Source organism: Myotis brandtii, unplaced genomic scaffold (genome assembly GCF_000412655.1).
Source record: "Myotis brandtii unplaced genomic scaffold, ASM41265v1 scaffold165, whole genome shotgun sequence".
NCBI lineage: Eukaryota > Metazoa > Chordata > Mammalia > Chiroptera > Vespertilionidae > Myotis > Myotis brandtii.
This window is the reverse complement of record NW_005356042.1, coordinates 7,326,366-7,344,553: the sequence shown is the minus strand read 5'-3', so window position 1 is coordinate 7,344,553 and position 18,188 is coordinate 7,326,366. Positions and strand designations below refer to the sequence as shown.

Below are 18,188 nucleotides of genomic sequence, written 5' to 3'. Positions count from 1 at the left end.
CCTCTTTTCTATTTCCAAACCTTTCTCTGACGATTTGTTTCTAATAAAGGGAAATAAAACGAAGTGATCTCCACAGGCTTGACCAAGTTCTGGGGAGAATCCATTTAGCAGGGCAGTGTGAAATTCTGGTTGGAAGTTCAATGGCAGAGAAGGGATTTGTTGGGCACTGGCTCCCGGGTCTTCTTTCTAGGCCAGAGGTTCCCAAACTTTCACAGCATCTTCGTGTCTTAGTCCTTTTTTTCCTGGAGCCTTAGGCTAAAACAAATACCTAATAGTTGAGCAACTTAATAAGTATTTATGTCCTAACAATGTACTAGCTATTGGCATTAGTTTTCTCTAGCTGCTTAAAAACACACACACAAAAAAAATACTTAGTAGCTTACAACAACACGTTTGCTATTTTATAGCTCTGGCGGGCAAACATTCAAAAGCAGAGAAGCGTTGATCAGACCATCAAACCTCAGAGGGAAGGCAGGGGAGGGTTGGGGAAGGGGGAGAGATCAACCAAAGGACTCGTATGCATGCATATAAGCATAACCAGTGGTGGGACAAGGACACATATGTAATACCTTAATAAAGAAAAAATAATAATTTTAAAAAATTAGAAGACCAAAAAAAAGCAGTCTTGTTGTGCTAACATCAAGGTATGGGCAGGGCTGGTTCCTTGGGAGGTCCTAGAGGAAAATCACATTCCTTGGCCTTTTTCAGCTTCCAGAGGCTACCTGCATCGTTGGCTTGTACACCTTCCTCCACCTTCCAAACCATCATCATAGCATCATCCCTTCTCCTTCTCTGATGCTGACCCTCCTGCCTCCCTATCATAAGGACCTTTGCTATTATGTTGGGCCCACCCAGATAATCTCATTCCCCCATCCCAGGGCTCTGAACTTAATCCTATCTGCAAAGTCCTTTTGTAGGGCCACTATTCAGCCTACCACACCATTTAAAAAGTCTTTCTATTTCATTCTTTAAAGCCATAGTTACTTACTAATGGGACATTCCACCTTCTCATCCTTGGAATCAGATTGGACATGGCCACTCTCCTTTCCTGCCCCACACTTATTTGGGGGTCGTACTTGCTCTTTATCACGGGAAACTGCTGAAAATCCAGCTCCACAGAGGTATGGTATCATTTAAAGGGATGTAGCGTGATCTAAAGTGAAACTGCTCGAGTTGATGGTTTGCTTTGTGTCCAGCAAGTGTCAAGTTAGTATCATGTTTTCCTCAAAAATCAAAAATCCCACAGCACCTCTGTGACTGGCTCAGGTGTCTGGGTGCCCGTTTCAGCTTGAGAACCACAACTTTAGGTGAAAAGCCTCCCCGCTCAGCTCCTTGGGCTGGGCCTCCTGTGGTGAGGATTGGGTGTCCCCGTTGGCCAGGCTGTCTCCTCTAGTCCTGGGCAGCATAAAGCTAAGACATCCAGCTAAGAAGATGCCACCAGACCCAAGTCTGCTCCTGGCAAGCCCCGGCCCCGTACCTGGGTGGGCTCGGGCTCATCAGCCTCCTTAGCCAGTCACACTGGCCCTTCCCTTCCGTCACAGGTTCTTCAGGACACCCTGTGATCACGACCATAGAGGAAGAATAGACTTACTTTTCTGGGATTCTTTGGGCATGTTTCCTGAAAGACATTTACTAAAAGCCATAGAGGGCATTCAATTGACCAGTGGCTGTATTAGTCAAAGAAGGCTGCATCAATGAAGTACGATGCCCACATCTATGGAGTGAATGGTCCTTCAAGGGTTAAGTCCCAGTGTTATCATGACTCTGGTGACTGTGGAGAGAGAGTTATTAATACTCTGCTTCTCACCCAAGATACTCACCTTAGACATTTACTAAAAGCCATAGAGGGCATTCAATTGACCAGTGGCTGTATTAGTCAAAGAAGGCTGCATCAATGAAGTACGATGCCCACATCTATGGAGTGAATGGTCCTTCAAGGGTTAAGTCCCAGTGTTATCATGACTCTGGTGACTGTGGAGAGAGAGTTATTAATACTCTGCTTCCCACCCAAGACACTCACCTCTCTGTGCAGACAAAGCCTTGGCATGGGTGCAGGCGGGGCTGCAGTCTTGTGAACTGGGGTCTCAGGATAGAGGGTTTTTTAGTCTAGTGATCCACATTGGGCAGGGGTGTGCAGCTCTTCATAATGTTCACTGGCCCTCCACCACACGTAGGCAAAGCAAGATAGGTTTTCTATGGGGAGGTTAGCTCACTGCTCTACAGGAGGCCCCAGCAGATGACATTCAAGTTGTGGTTGAAGAGAGGCCAAAATATAGCAGAAGTTTAGGCAGCATCTTACAAGGAACCTTTGACCTCTAGTCCAGACCAGTAGGCAGTGCTGCTCTCCACCCACCTGCCAGGTGACCCTACCTCTCTCCAGCCCCAGACTTCTTATCTCTAAAGTGGGAGTAAAAACGCAACACTGCCCTAGCAGCTTGATGGAGTGGTCCAGAATGAACCGTGTTTACATGTTTGTGCCTTGGAAGTATCAACTGCTCTGATAATGTCAACCTCGATTTCTTTCTTCAGCTGTCTCACATTGCCACAGGGCATCTTGTTCAGCTTACCCCGGTGAGCCAGGAGGGGCTAGCACAGCTCCCTACGTGCTGACTTCTACGACCTTCCAAATGATTAGGTCAAACAGAAATTCAAATGTATGTTTTCCAAAATAAGAAACCAAAGCAGATTTAAATGTTTTTTTCCAGTCTGACTGTGTGGACTGACACTTGAGGAAGAAGAGGTTAGTTTTTCTCTATGTGGGTCAGTCATCAGGTGAAGTGATCAAACCAGACGCCTTAGTCAAATGCTGGCGGGGGGAGGGAGTGTTCTGGTTCCCCAAAGACCCTGGCCTCACGGTCCCAGTTCCCTTGTCTGCACAGTGCACCTGCCTTCTTGTGCAGTGCCCATCACTTAAACTGAGAGGGAAACAAACAGATCCGAGTTCTGAATTCGGGGTATGGCGGTGTTTTGGCCTTATGGTTGAGATGAAGGTACAAATGTAAAACCCACCAAGTATATCTCGCACAGTGCAGACTTTGGAGAAGGTAATTTGGCAATGCCATCATAGCCTTCATGGTGTGCAAACCTCTGACTTGGCAGCTCCACTGCTAGAAATGTTTCCTCGGGGGAGCACCAGGGAGGTGGCTGCAAGGACAGCGTGGTGGTCAGGAGCATGGGTTTTGCAGGTGACCTGTGTTTAGCTACTGTGCCCTGTCACTTCCGGGTGTAGTGGGCCCCCTCCTTCACCTCTCAAGCCTTGCTTTACTGATGTTGTAAAATGGGAGACAAGCTAGGTGGACATGAAGATGAGCCCATGTGTGTTATGTGTGCTGGTCCAGTGAGGTATTTCAGTCCTTTTGTGGGAGGAGCAGCATGTCCGGTAGTTCTTGGGGACAGTAAAAGAGAGGGAGCTGCCTGAGGTTAATGGCAAGGGGCAGAGTTACAGAAAGTTCTGGATTGTCCCCCAGGAAACCTCATCTGATTGCTCAAGGCCAACTTGCTGGGGAAGTCCTACCTCTGGTTGCTGGGGTGTTGGGGAAATCAGATTTGAGCAAAGCCCCTCGGGGATGTGGCTGAGCAGCCGCAAGAAGGCAATCTCCTTCCGAGTTTCTTCTGCAGCCAGGCCCACTGTGGCGGGAAAAGGCTGGGCGGAAGGAGGTGGCCACAGGAGGTCTGGAAACCTCCCACCAGATGTGCCCACTGGCCCCTTTGCTCTCCTCCTGTCCTCCATGGCGGCTGCTTGTGTTCAGTTCCTCCCATGGCTGCCCAGCGCCCTTGCACTGCATTCCAGGCTCCCACCATGCCGACATGCCCTCCCTGCACATCTATCCCAGCCCAGCTGGCCAACCTCTTCTCTGAGAGCAGCTGCTCTCTACCTCATCAGCCTTCCAAGTCCCTGAACTTTCCAAACCCATCACTACTTAGGGCTGTGCCCTCTGCCCAGACTATTCTCTGCTCAGCAGGCCCTCAGGTCTTCCCAGATGATCTTCTGTCTTAGCTCAAATATGCACCTCCCTGACCCTTGGTCCAAAGAAGCCCCACCTCTCAGCACTCTCAGGGACATCATCACCTTGATCTGGGTTTTTATTAAGTGTCTCTTACCCTCCCCCTGTCTTACACACACACACACACACACACACACACAAGACCAAATGCTCCATACGGCCTTGTCACACACACACACACACACACACACACACGACCAAATGCTCCATACGGCCTTGGTCATAGCTGTATTCCCAGCTCCTTGCACATTAGTTGATGCCTACAGCTGCCCAATAAATATTTGTTGCCCTAACCAGTTTGGCTCAGTGGATAGAGCGTCGGCCTGTGGACGGAAAGGTCCCAGGTTCGATTCCGGCCAAGGGCATGTACCTTGGTTGCAGGCACATCCCCAGTTGGGGGTGTGCAGGAGGCAGCTGATTGATGTTTCTCTCTCATCGATGTTTCTAACTCTCTATCCTTCTCCCTTCCTCTCTGTGAAAAATCAATAAAATATATATTTTAAAAAATATGTATTTGTTGACTGAATAGATCAGTGGTTCTCAACCTTGGCTGCACATTAGAATCACCTGGGAATCTTTTTAAAATCCTGATTTCTGGGCCTCATCCTCCGGAAATTCTGTTTCTTTGTTACTAATGTTGTGGCCCCACCCCATAACAAAGAAACAGAATTTCCAGAGGATGAGGCCCAGAAATCAGGATTTGAAAAAGATTCCCTGGTGATTCTAATGTGCAGCCAAGGTTGAGAACCACTGGAATAGATGGTTAAGGCCATTGGAAGTTATAGGTTGACTTGGAATTTTAGCCTAATTTGGTTGGTAGAGACTTCTGCCATAAGTCTTTGCCATAAGTCTCTGCCATAAGATTTGGGAAATCAGTTGTAAAAGTGCAATTGTGGGAAGGTTTGTCCTGCTTCCAGTCTGTAGAAAAGTATTTTTAATATCCACACGCTGAAACTGCAGAGGTTCTGCCACAATTTAAAACCTGGAGTGTCAGAGTCTGGATCTACTGTGGGTCTGAGAGTCTCCGTGTGTATAAAACAAAGCAAATGGATTGGAGCTTGATCCACAGATGTGTTTTCTTTGGCCAACAACATGTTTTGAAGTAAATTTAAATGAGTTGCCAAGGTTGCAGAATTGGAAGATTTCACATAGTAGATTTCAACATTGTTTGGTGAGCTCTTTGGATCTGATACCACTGGGCCCGAGATCCTGCATGGTAGCACCCAGTAGGTCTGAGCAGGGACAGTGCGGTCAGTTCCACTGGGCTCACCTCCTCTGTGTTCTCTGGATGGTCCAACACAGGCAATCCATTTGAGCTGTGGGACCCTGGTGTGCTCAGCGTGCCCGTCACCTTGTCCTGCACAGAGGCCCGAAATCACATTTCCTTCCTGGAGGAAGAGGGTGGGATGGCTTCCAAGGCCTTGAGCACCAACTGCCCTCACCCTGCCCTTAGTTCTGTGAACAGGGTTGGCATCGTGGGATGGCTTCCAAGGCCTTGAGCACCAACTGCCCTTAGTTCTGTGAACAGGGTTGGCATCCGGCCTTCTCTCCAGAGAGAAATGCAACCTGGGCTGAGGGGCCTGGGGCTGCCATGTGAGATGACAGTGCGCAGGCCCCTGGGGCCCAAGTGCTGAAGCCCAGTGCCTGCCTGGAGCTCAGGCCTGGGCCCTCATTGGGGGCCTCTTCGTCCCCTCCTTCCTGAGCCCACAGAGGAGGCTCCTGGGAAAGGGTGACTCATTCTCAGGATTTTCTAGCTGAGACCCTGTGCTGGGAGAGCGTCTCATGAGCCTCAGGCTGGACCAGAAATAACCATGATAATTGGGTCTGATCTTGAACCTCCTGTGTGGTGGGGGTTCTGCCCTGGTACATAGCACAGCCCTTCTGACCACTTGAAATGTTTCAAGATACTTGTTTCCTTTTCCCTGTGGATTTTTATTTATTGCATACTGCATTGTTGTGGTAAAGAACAAAATAAAAAGGGGAAATTACCTCTCTGTCAGCCCTGTAATACACTTCTGTATTCTTCTCCAGTCTTTTCCATATGTATACATAATTGTAATTATAGTAAAATTAAAATTCACTCAGGATTCTCGGAACCCGGAACAGAGGGTGGCATGCAGTAGGATTAATAATTATTTGTTGACCGTAAAATATTTTGTTTACTTTAAAGTGAACATTCACTGATGTTCTAATTGTTTTCTAATTGTATATCTACTAATTACCATTACATCAAATTGTTAGATTTATTTGCCATTTTACTATATTTAGATTTTACCCTCAATTTATCAGGATTAGAAATATTGTTGCAGTGAGCATTTTTCTTCACATAACTATTTTTGAGTGTTTTGAATTATTTGCTTAGGATAAATTCTGAGCATTTAAATTTCTGGATCAGAGGAGAGAAAAATGAGAATTATAGAAATTGCTTTTTAAAGTATCCCTATTACCAGGGTTGTTAGAAAATTTAGTTTTATCATAACCTCATCAGCATTTGGGTTATAAATTTTTGCTAATTTTATAATATCAGATGGTACCTACTTGTTTTAATATGGGTTGAAGAATTGTCTAAGCATTTAATAATGGCATTTCCTTTTGTGTGTCTTACCTGTTTGAGTAGTTTGCATATCTATTGGAATATAGATTTTTTTAGTATCTATCAGAATAGAGATTTTTTAGTTGGATTTGAGTTAATTTATAATATTAATTGATCGACTCAGTTTTCCTATCATAGCGACTGCAAACATTTTTCTAGTGTGTGATTTTCCATCTTAATAGTAGGTGTGTAATAGGTGTGGCTTTCTGTTGTACAGAGATTCTGAGAACACGACTGCCAGCAGGACCTTAGAGAGCTAACCTGGCCTCCATGTCTCAGATGGGGAGACCCAGCCCAGAGAGCAGAGGCCTCGGCTCAGTGACACGGCTGGGGAGAGGGGAGCCCAGGTTGCCCGAATCGCCAGCCCTCTGATCTGAGCTCCTAAGCGTCCCTGTTGCTCTTCTTGCCCCAAAAGTTCTTTTGCACTGGGGTTAATGGGTCTCTTTTTTGGACCAAGGCAAACTTTGTAGGACTCTACTGAGGGCGTGCTGTTGCCGTTCTGATGACAAGGAGCCAGCCATTCCATCTTTCTGACTCAGGGCATTTAAAAATACCCTGGGCTGGGGTATTTGGAGAAACCCATAATTGATAAGCTCTTAGCAGGCAGTAAATACAGTTTTGTTGCCCTCAGAAGATGCATTAGTTCACCAAGATCAGTAGCCTCTGTCTGCCAGGTGTTGTTCCAGACATTTGGGTCGGTAAAAGGGAGGAGAGGGATGTGGCCCTGGCTCCGGATGTGCTCTTGCCTGGAGGGGCTTTGGCAACCAGAGGACTTCTTCCCGCTTCATCACTGGGAAGGGAGGGCCCCAGAACTGTCAGGTGACTCCCAAACTGGCTGTCAGGAGACCTGGTTTACAAACAGAGATTCTGTCCCCAGCTCTGCTATTACATAGTCTGTGTCGCCAACACTCTGGACCCTTAGAGCATGTCCATGGTCAGGTTGTTTCATCAGCAGCAAACATACATGAATACTTATTTAGTCAAGACTGTGCTGGGCACTCAGGTTGCTACAACAGTGGCTAAGGCCTGCTCCACCCTCCTGGGGTTATACTTTAGTGGAATAAACAAAAAGGCTAATACCTTCCTGCCAAACAGACAGAATTATAAATGAGTGTAAGTAAAATGCCAGGGCTCAACAGGGTTAAATAGGGAAGCTTATCAGAAGAGCTGAGCTAAGCCAAGCCTCCAGGGATGGATAGAATTCTGGGTGGGCAAGAGGGAAGAAGATAGAAGAGGAGGAAGAGTAACAGGACAGACACCAGAGGCAAATGTCATTGTCCAGGGTGGCTGTAGTTCAGGGAGAAGGGGGAAAGGGGAGGTTGGGTCCAGATGGCCAGTGATGTTAGAAATTGTCGTAGGGGCACAGCCAGCGTGGCTCAGTAATTGAGCAGCAACCTATGAACCGGGAGGTAATGGTTCGATTCCCGGTCAGGGCACATGCTTGCGTTGTGGGCTCGATTTCCAGTGTGGGGCATGTAGGAGGCAGCCAATCAAAGATTCTCATCATTGATGTTTCTAACTCTCCCTCTCCCTTCCTCTCTGAAATCAATAAAAAAGAAAAAACAAATTGTTGGAGGGTATGAGTGGGATGATGAGAAGGGATATATATCTGAAGCCTGGGAAAGTTCTGGGTCTTGAGTGGAACAATGCTAGGAAAGGAGCTCAGAAAGGAAGAGATGTGAGCCTCGGGGATGAGGGGCCCATGTGCTTAGCAGAAACCTCTTTTCCTGAGACTCCTGACAACACCCATCTTCCACAGCTATTGATCCCAGTGACAGTGGGCAGCAGGTGTCTAGCCTGGGTCAGACTTTATCCATTGTCCTCAGTCTGGTAGTCTGGAGTGGAGAGAGGTCCGGCACACACAGCCCTCTTGAAGTCTATTTGGAGAAATCCTGATGGTATTTATTTACTCACTTATTCAACAAATATTTATTGAGTGCCTACTCTGTACACACCAGGTATTTAACAGTAAAGCAGACAAGAGGAGAATGACGGTAGTATAGAGAGGTCCCAAATTCTGGAATTTTGGGGTCTCTTCTCTTTACAGGGAATTGGGTAACGTAGTTCATTCATTTAAGTCTGGATTCTCAGTGCTGAATTTCCCTTACACAAGGAGCTGCCCTCCTGCTGATCATGTGTGTGTGCTTCCATTCTAGATGCCTTAGGGCCACGTCAGCTGCCCCAGAGGACTCATTCCTGGTGGCCAGAAGTTGCCAAGCAACTCACATGTGTTTGGCAGGCTCCCTTGGAGTCTTCAGCTCCCAGTGACACTTCTGGAAATCCAGTCCTCCGACCTACCCAGCTGGCATCCTCCTCGGCAGCCCACCGAGCCATGGAGGCCCCGGAGGTCCCAGTGGGCTCACTGATTGACTTTGAGACAGAGCCATCCGCCTCCTCACCTGTGGAGGCACTGCCACCAAAGCTGCAGGATGGGGACAGCGGGTCGGAGAGTGAGACCACGGAGTCAGCAGACAGCGAGAACGACATGGGCGAGTCGCCCTCTCACCCATCCTGGGACCAGTACCGCCGCTCCTCCTCCAACGAGTCCTTCTCTTCCAACCAGAGCACAGAGTCGGCCAAGGACGAGGAGGCCCTGGAGCTCAGGGAGTTCATGCGTGGCTACGTGGAAAAGATCTTCTCTGGAGGGTAAGTCCCCGGGGCCTCTCCGCTCTAGGCTCTGTCCCTGAGCAGAGCGTCACCTGGGCCAGGGCTCCCAGCCGCTCACCAGCCAGTGATAGGCCTCCCCAGTCGTTCACAGCCCCACCCCGGCTGCAGATAGAACTAGGTGGGGAATTTTCACCCTTTCTTTGATCCCACCACTGCTTTGACCACTCCACCAACACCCTCATCTCACCATTGCTGAATCCCAGGACACTAGTTTTGCTTTCCCAGTAACTGCTCGCTTTCCCAGTAACTGCCAGAGTCATGCTTGGCTAGGGGGCCACAATTATTAGCTGGCATTAAATTTAGGGGCAATATAACGCAAGGGGGTATCAGAGCCATGCTCCTTGTGATGAGCCTTAAGCAGCTGCTTGGGTGGGGACTCTTCCTAGCACCTCTTCCTGGCCTTTCACGGTTCTTGAAGGGATGGGTAAGGAGCATGGCATGGGGAGCAACAGGAAGTGGGAGTGAGAGTTAGAATGCAGGAGAAGCAGGGAGTCTGTGGATAGGTTCTAGCTCTTCCGCCTCATGCAATTACTGTCTCAACCAAGGGCCAGGAGAGGCAAACAAACCCAAATTCAGGGGTGGCAGGTGTTGACTGGAGATCTTGCGTCATTCACAGAAGCACATTCAGGGCTGGAAGTCTTGCTACTCAGACTGTCTTTTTTATATATCCTATATAATAAAAGGCTAATATGCAAATGGACTGAATGGCGGAATGACTGGTCTCTATGATGGGTACTGACTCCCAGGGGGCAGATGCTCAATGCAGGAGCTGCCCTCTGGTGGTCAGTGTGCTCCCACAGGGGGAGCACCACTCAGCCAGAAGCTGGACTCACAGCTGGCGAGCACAGCAGCAGTGGTAGTAGCCTTTCCTGCCTCCGCTGCAGTGCTAAGGATGTCTGACTGAGGGCTCCCAGACTGTGAGATGGTGCAGGCTGGGCTGAGGGACCCCCCTGAGTGCAAGAATTTTGTACACCGGCCCTCTAGTATAATATATTTTTATTGATTTCAGAGAGGAGGGGAGAGAGAGAGAGAGAGAGAGAGAGAGAGAGAGAGAGAGAGATAGAAAACATCAATAATGAGAGAGACTCATTGATCAGCTGCCTCCTGCACCCTCCTGACCAGGGATCGAGCCCACAACCCGGTCATGTGCCCTGACTGGGAATCAAACCATTACCTCCTGGTTCATAGGTCAACACTCAACCACTAAGCCAGGCTGGGACCCAAAGCATCAGCATCACTGGCAGCTCCTTAGAAATGCAGTCTTGGGCAGCACCCTGCCCCCCACACACTGGCCTGGATCTGCCTTCTAAGAAGGCCTCACACGTGTGTAACTGCCCACACACATCACATCTGAGGAGCTCTGGACGAAGGGGAAGTTTTCCAATTTCATTAAAGCAGTAAGGATGTCTGCTGTTGACACTCTGCAAAGAATACATTCTTTTCTATCGTGATTTAGGTCCCTTGTTTATAAACTGGCATCGTTGGAGGCAAACTCAGGTGTACCTCAGTTTCCTATGCAGTTAAAAAAGAAAAAATTTCAAATGCTAATCCATCTATTTGACTATCTAAAAATCATGTATGTTTGATTTTAAATGCATTCTGGGAGAGCAGTAGATGTGGCTTCCTATTTATTTTGTTTGACTAACACTGACATTAGTCAGCTTTCTCTGAGCACACCCAGTTAACGAACAGGGGAGAAAGCCTGAAGCTTGTCAGTTTGCCAGGAAGGCTGGTCTGTATTTGCGGCAGCCTGTCGGCATCATGGAACATGGACAGCTGGATCGGACGCATTTTCAAGAGCATTCCAGAAATCACTGCAAATGGCTGGCAAATTCTCGTATTTCATCTGGTGTTTGGGGATAAATGAGACCAAGATGTTTTCTACAGAACCTTAAATAAATGAAATATTGGATAAGCCAATTGATCTTCAGCTCCTACTTCATTTTTGCAGTCATTGAATTTTGGGTGGAGTATTAGCCCCCTATGAAGACTGATCAGAAGTGATTTGAGATCAGTGAGCACTTTGTCCACTCTGGAGGTGGTGAGTGGTGACCCACTACGGTCCCCCAGTCTCCACCCCTCACACAGAGTGGATAGAGGTGAGAAGACTGGCTTTTCAGAAGCTCAGAGGCTTAGCAACCACGCCCGCCATCTGATTGGTGGGAGGGGCATCAGATGCTTGTCCTACTGAGGCTGAGGCATCCTTGAATTCACTGGGTGGGTCCATGCTGGCTTCAGCACCAGAGATTAGTGAGATGAGCTAGAGAACAAGCCCTCAGAGGAGGTCGACGTCACCCTTGTTAGTGCTTGGACCACCGAACTGAAGGCAGGAGGACCAGGGAGAAGGAACATGGGCTTTGGAGCCAGGAAGTCTGATGGAGCCCCTGTTCACTCCCCAGCTGTGCCTGGTCCCCCAAGCCAGTCTGCTCACCTTTGAAATAGAAATAACACCATTTCCTTGAGAGGGTTGCCCAGAGGGTAAGATGAGCTGACGGAGTTCAGGCAGCTGTACTCAGCTGGTGTTCCTCTCTTTCCTCTTCCTCCTACGGTAACCTGTTTTGTTCCAGAGATTGAAAGTTTTTCCCTCTGCTCTTTTTTTCAGGGAGGACTTGGACCAGGAGGAGAAAGCTAAGTTTGGGGAGTACTGCAGCAGTGAAAGTGGAAAAGGCCGGGAGTGGTTTGCTCGATATGTGAGCGCCCAGGTAAGAGCAGGTGTGATGGGAGAGGTAGGGCGGTGATGGGGACGGGGCTGGTGATATGTAGCATCCTCTTTCTTTTTAATTCCTCCACTGAGGAGAAAGGAGTGGAGGGAAATGACCCAACAGAAAAAAAAGTAACACTTATCTCAAGATGTTCTGAAAGGCCTATTTAGAATAGTGGGAAGTGGCATGTAGCTCATTTGGATGCCCCGCTGGGAAGGAATGAGTGAGAAACTGGCCTGTCCACCACATGAAAGTCCAGAAAAGTTCAATTTTAAAGGCAAGTGTGTGGGTTAACCTATTTTTATTAAATAACCTACCATATCCAGTTTTTCTAAAGATATATTCAGGACAATGACAGCCTATAAGTTCAGAAAAGAATTACATTTTGTAAATATCCAGTGGATTCCTTTTTGTTTTCTATAAAGTGGCTTAAGTTCTTAGTTTTTAAAGTATTTTTCCCCCAAATAATTTATTCTTCAAAGAAAAATTAGAAAGTGCAGGTAAGCACAAATAGAAAAACTACTAATAAACCTACAATCCAGAAATAGCCAATGTTGTCATTTGGAGTTTTGCCCCTCCACACTTTTGTATGAGGGTGAGGGGTGAAGTTCCTAGGAGATGCAGTAAAACATCTGCCTGTGCTGGGTGCCAGGACTGGCCGGGGTCCTGGCTTCTCAGGGCAGGGGAGGCTGTATGGTCCTGGGCTCTCACCCAGCTGCTTTGAGAGGTGCTCAGCGTGGTAAGCCCACAGCCCCTCTGAGCTGCCCTGTGCCTCTGCCACCCGGCTGCCCGATGACGTGTCTGCCCTCCCCCCAACAGCGCTGCAATTCCAAGTGTGTCTCAGAGCCGACCTTCTACCGCCTCGTGCAGTCATTTGCGGTGGTCCTGTTCGAGTAAGTAATGCTGCTGCTCAAAGCCTTTGTCCTAAGGAGCTTGTCTTCCCTTCCTACTCTGCCCCACGATAACCCGGTTGTGAGTAAGAGCCGCCGAGTCATCAGCTCGTAGCTCCTGTGATGCACCCAGCATCAGCTAAAAGGAGAAGTCGTGACCAGCAGCTGTGGGAGGGAGTTAGTGAGAATCCTTAACTGCAGTAGAGACGAGAGGGTGCAGCTGGGTGTGAGTAAATCCCTCACTCCGGTCCTCGGGGCAGGCTGTGATTACACACAGTTGACCTCACCCTCCTCCAGGAGAGATCTGGAATTTTCTTGATTTCCTGTTGTGAAGTACTTCAAGCTAGGTAACCGCCCACTTAATGATACGACTGGGTGACACAGCCTGCTCTGAGTAGGCATTTGGCACTGCTGGGCCTTTCTCACAAAGGCGTTGGTAGACAGTATGTGTGTGGAGGTGGAAAGGGCCCCTCTGCCTCTGTGCAGCTGTGGGAGGCAGGCCCTGGACTCGCGGGCTCTCCTCCTGGGACCCACGGCTCTAGGACTGCCAGGCCTGCTTCAGACGTCATGGACTTGTATCAGAGCGGGTGATGTGTCCTCCAAATTATGAACCTAAGGGACACATTTAGGCCTGGGGGAAGCTGAGCAGTGGCTTCAATGATCCAGGTGGACAGCAAGGATTGTGGGTGGGAAAGGAAGGGGCTGGCCTGACAATCACTTAGTATCCTTCCCCCATCACCTCAATGTGGCCTCAAAGCAGGGCCTGGTCCCATGGCTTCTACCATGGCCACCTCCCTGTGTCCCCATCCATCTTGTCCTTCCTTCTCACAACAGAAATGTAGCTCTTCTCTTCAGTCTTAACCCCCCTGTGTCTCGGTGTCTCCTCATCATTCCGCCACGAACATGGGGCATGTCCTGGAGGAAAGTAAGCAAAAGAGCCGAGGGTCTGTGTTTCCTGCGCTTGTCCAGAACACCCCAAGTTCAGGATATAGCCCCGGGGGGAAACTGGGTGTGCCCCGCCTCAGCTGGGAGCTCATGTTGTCTCGTGTGCACCATGCTCTTAGACACAACATTCTTCAACTTCCAGACATTTGCATCTACAGAAGTTTTCACGAACCCTAAGTTGGTGTAGATTGTGCCTGTCCCACATGGTAACATACTTATCTACTTCTCAATTTTTCTTTGCATTTTTTCTTAAATAAAATTAAGGGGGAAAATTAAATTCAAGTTTCAACTGTGCTAAAACACAAAATCTTTCCATTACTTTGTGAGCATATATATTGTTGTAGGATTGCAAACAAAACAAAACTTCATAATATTTTGAAATATTTATTAATTTTTTGAAATATGAGTTTTGTCATTTTAGTTTATTAGTATCTTTAGTTTTTACTTTTCTGTAGTCTGTATGGTTTTATTAGTGGTTTAGTTCTTTAAATTTATTAAATTATTTTTATATTAAAATAGCAACAAAAATGACCCAAACCCACTGTCTAGATCAGGGGTGGGCAAACTTTTTGATTCGAGGGCCACAATGGGTTCTTAAACTGGACCGGAGGGCCGGAACAAAAGCATGGATGGAGTGTTTGTGTGAACTAATATAAATTCAAAGTAAACATCATTACATAAAAGGGTGCGGTCTTTTTTTTTTAGTTTTATTCATTTCAAATGGGCCGGATCCGGCCCGCGGGCCGTAGTTTGCCCACGGCTGGTCTAGATCATTTCTATTGACTTTTTCTTTAAGCATTGTTTGTTCAAGGTTAAAAATTAAACTAGCTCTGGCCGATGTGGCTAAATGGTTAAAGCATCAGCCTGCACACTGGAGGGTCTCGGGTTTGATTCTTAGTCAAGGCCATATACCTGGCTTGCAGGACCAATCCCACCCCTGCTCAGGGTGCGTGTGGAGGCAACCAATCAATGTGTCTCTATCATATCAATGTCTCTCTCTCTCTCTCTCTCTCTGTCTCTCTCTCTCTCTTTCTCTCACCTATCTCCTCCCTTCCACTCTCTCTAAAAATCAATGGAAAAAATATCCTCACTTCTCATTTAAAAAAAATCTAACTCACGTAACTCAGGTAACTGGACCAAGGGGAATTATTTTTGTTGTCTCTCCTAAGTAGCATCTGGGAAGTGAGGTACTAATTTAGGCGTCTTTGTAAAGGATTTCAGTCTTTTTTCATGAACTTGCAGTAAAAAGATCGGGTAGAGAAAAAAAGAAAGAAAGAAAATCGGGTGGGACGATTATTTAGCCAGTCAACCTTGCTTCCCATTTCAGGTGTCATCAGATGGATGACTTCGGGCCTGCCAAGAACCTCATGACCATGTGCTTCACTTACTACCACATCGGTAAGACATGGGGCATGGCTCACGTGGAGGGCAAACTTGGGAACCCAGGACTTGTCAGCTTCGAACCTGGCATCAAATGAGGATTTTTTCCTGATCAAAGGCAAAGCTGTGAGGCTTCCAGAAGTCAGTGAAAGCTGATGTCGGGGAGGGAATGAGCGAGCAAGGAGTTAGATTCCTGAGACAGGAGGAGACATGGTCTACCTGGCGGGGCAAGTCATTGACTGTCCACAGTATGAAGGAAACCTCCCAGCTGCTGGGAAGTGAGAAAAACACTCAGCGGGGCGTTTCACGATGGCACAGGCACTGCTGGATGTAAGGACATCAGTTTTAGGTTTGGCTGTTGCGGGCAGGTGAGAGAAGCAGTCTGGATTCTGGGCTGGGAAGCCCTCCCAGGCAGGGGTCAGGGTGCCTTCATGCAGAGTGCAGGCTGTTCTTCATGCTGAGGCTCTCACAGCTCTTCTGGCTCATTCCATTGGGACTTTCTGGTATGCGGAGCTGGCGGGCTCCCTGTCTTAAGCTGCTACAACAGTCTCATTCGGGCCACGTAAGGAGACGTTGCTAGGCCTGCACAGGGACTGGAGCTGGGTCAGGGCAGTGCTAGCGCTGCCTCCCGTTCCACCCTTTCTGCGTGACCCACGGGTTCGATCTTGTGTGTATCCCTTCCTCTGCAATTTGGCTTTGTCCCCTCCTCATTCCCAACAGCCATCCTCTCTGTGCCCCTCAGGTCTGTTGACAGTGGCTGGTCTGACTGCTTGAGCTCAGCCAGGCCACCACTGGGCAGGCCCTTGGTGCTGGGCCACTCATCGGCTGCCTTTGGGTCAGCTGGGAACCCCTCATCCAACCTGTGGCTCCTTCTTCTCATAGAACAGCTAGATGCTACTTATCTGAGTCAGACCTGTGCACAGAGCAGCTGAAATTAGGAGATACTCAGTACCTTGACCTGTGTAGGGCCCTTTGACCTATAGAGGATGCCGTGGCCTATAGGGGCACCTGGGCCTGAAGGGGTCACTTTTGACCTGAAGGGGGCATCTTGCCTGGGGGGTGTCTTGACCTATAAGGGGGTGACGTGGCCTATAGGGGGCACCTTGGCTTGTAGGGGGCACGTTGGCCTGTAAGGAATGCCTTGGCCTTCAGGGGGGTCTTGGCCTGAAGGTCCATACACTGCCCTTAGAAAGGGATATTCCTTGTGTTGCCTCCACTCATACTCCTCCCAGAACACCCTCCTCTGGCCTTCTCCCTCATCCAGCATCCTCCTGTTTCAGGCCCCATGCAGGTGCATCAGCCTGTCTGGAACCTGCATGCCTCCTCCCACCACAAGGAAATGCCCTTCCTCTGTCGCCCTCCAGCCCTTGGCCTCTGCCATTGCCTTCACTACACTCTCACTCTGTGTGCATTGCTCACCTCCTTTCTGGGCTGCGTGCTTTGGGGCTGGATCCTTGCCTGTTTCTTCTTTGGCCCCTGTGGGACCTGGCTGACTTCTTGTACAGTCAGTGCTTAGTGACTGCCCGAGACAGAAGGTGCCTAGGTCACGTCTTCCCTGGGGCACCTCTCAGCCATTTGCTTCGCGCTGCCGTGTCCGGCCATGTGGAAGGAGGCCTTCCTGCCACACCAGAGCGGCTCCAGCAGCAGACAGGCGTTCCTTCTGCCCTTGGTTGTTGCTGCTGCATAATATGGTTCTTATTCCCACTTTTCTTTCTCCTCTGTCTCCAGGCAAACCACACCTGCTTCCCTCAGAGTCCAAGGAGAAGCCTGCAGGGAGCATCGACTCCTACTTGAAGTCCGCCAACAGCTGGTTAGCGGAGAAGAAGGACATCGCCGAGCGGCTGCTGAAGAACACGGAGAACGTCAAGGGCTTCTTCGGGGGGCTGGGACCCCTGGTCAGGAAAAATGAGTAAGTGTCGCCTGCTGAGCATCTCTGTCTCACTGGGGAGGGGCAGTCACGCATGTGTGACAAACAGCAGAGGTGACTAAGTTCGAGATGGGAGGAGTTGCTGGCCTGCTAATGACAGTCTGTTTGCCCTTGGCCATCTTAGGGGCCGGGAGCTGCTGGAGAAGCGCAGCTGCCAGCCCAGCTTGCCTCCCTGCCCCCAGAGTTTTCTAGGGTTTCCAATGTGCTCTGCTTGTTGACATGCAGGGCGGTCCCCTGTGGGTCTGTGTTTTCTGGATGGATGAGGAGCACTTGGACATTGTCAGTTGGCAGGAGGGAAATTACAAACCCTCCTTCCTCCTCCCTCTGACTGGTGAGAGCTTGTGTTAAAGGAAGAGGCAGGTTCAGGAGAAGCCTCTGTCCCCAGGACAGCAGCTTCCACAGACACTCAGGACCCTGTTCACGCATGCAGGTGTGAACACTTCCACAGGGGAAGAGGCGCGTCAGCAAGAGAGCTCTGGGCCAGGTGCCTGTGCCAGCCACCTGGGGTCCCCGCGGTCACCTCCAATGGCTTGATTACAGTCAGGCAACTTGGCTTTTTTCCTTTTCTGGTCTATAGAGTTTTGAATTCAGAGAAAATGGCACAAAGAAGCCTAAATTCAAAAAGACTGGCAATTGACAAATGTAGCATTGGTTTAATTGAAATTTGGTTTAGGGAAAACCACATGAAATGTACACACTGGTTGTGAGACTGAGTCCCGTTTCAGCAGTGTAAAACAGTTTCTTTGAGAGAGTGTGGGGGTCATGTTGTCACTGCCATGGTCCCTCTCCCCCAGGGAGGAGGAGAGCAAGCCCAAGGACAAGCCGCAGAAGACTGGTGAGTGCCCTCCCTGCCCCCCCTCTACCCGGTCCCGTAACCCAGGCCCCGCAGGAGTCTCCCACCAGCCCCCCTTTAACTAGCAGCACCAACAAGCAGGTGCCTAACTGTCCTGGGCTGCACTGCCCCTGCAGCACAAGGTGCTGCCGTAGGTGACTCCCCAGTCCCTCTCAGCTCCGGTCTGTCTTCTTGCTGAACTTCCGCAGGAGAGCCAGTCCTCTAGGGAGAGGAAGCGGGAACTAAGC

At 49.1% G+C, this 18,188-nt stretch overlaps 1 protein-coding gene across 2 annotated transcripts in view; it reads left to right on the top strand.

The window, feature by feature from the left end:
• The window catches only part of KIAA0513 (KIAA0513 ortholog), a 42,913-nt gene that overhangs the window by 11,222 nt on the left and 13,503 nt on the right, over positions 1-18,188 (top strand). For both annotated transcript variants that reach the window (XM_005862545.2, XM_014536685.1), the window contains exons 2-7: positions 8,752-9,243; positions 11,867-11,966; positions 12,786-12,859; positions 15,129-15,199; positions 16,910-17,090; positions 17,903-17,943. In XM_005862545.2, coding sequence (XP_005862607.1) covers positions 8,930-9,243; positions 11,867-11,966; positions 12,786-12,859; positions 15,129-15,199; positions 16,910-17,090; positions 17,903-17,943 — 781 coding nt within the window. In that variant the 5' untranslated portion in view covers positions 8,752-8,929. The remainder of the gene's footprint in view (positions 1-8,751; positions 9,244-11,866; positions 11,967-12,785; positions 12,860-15,128; positions 15,200-16,909; positions 17,091-17,902; positions 17,944-18,188) is intronic.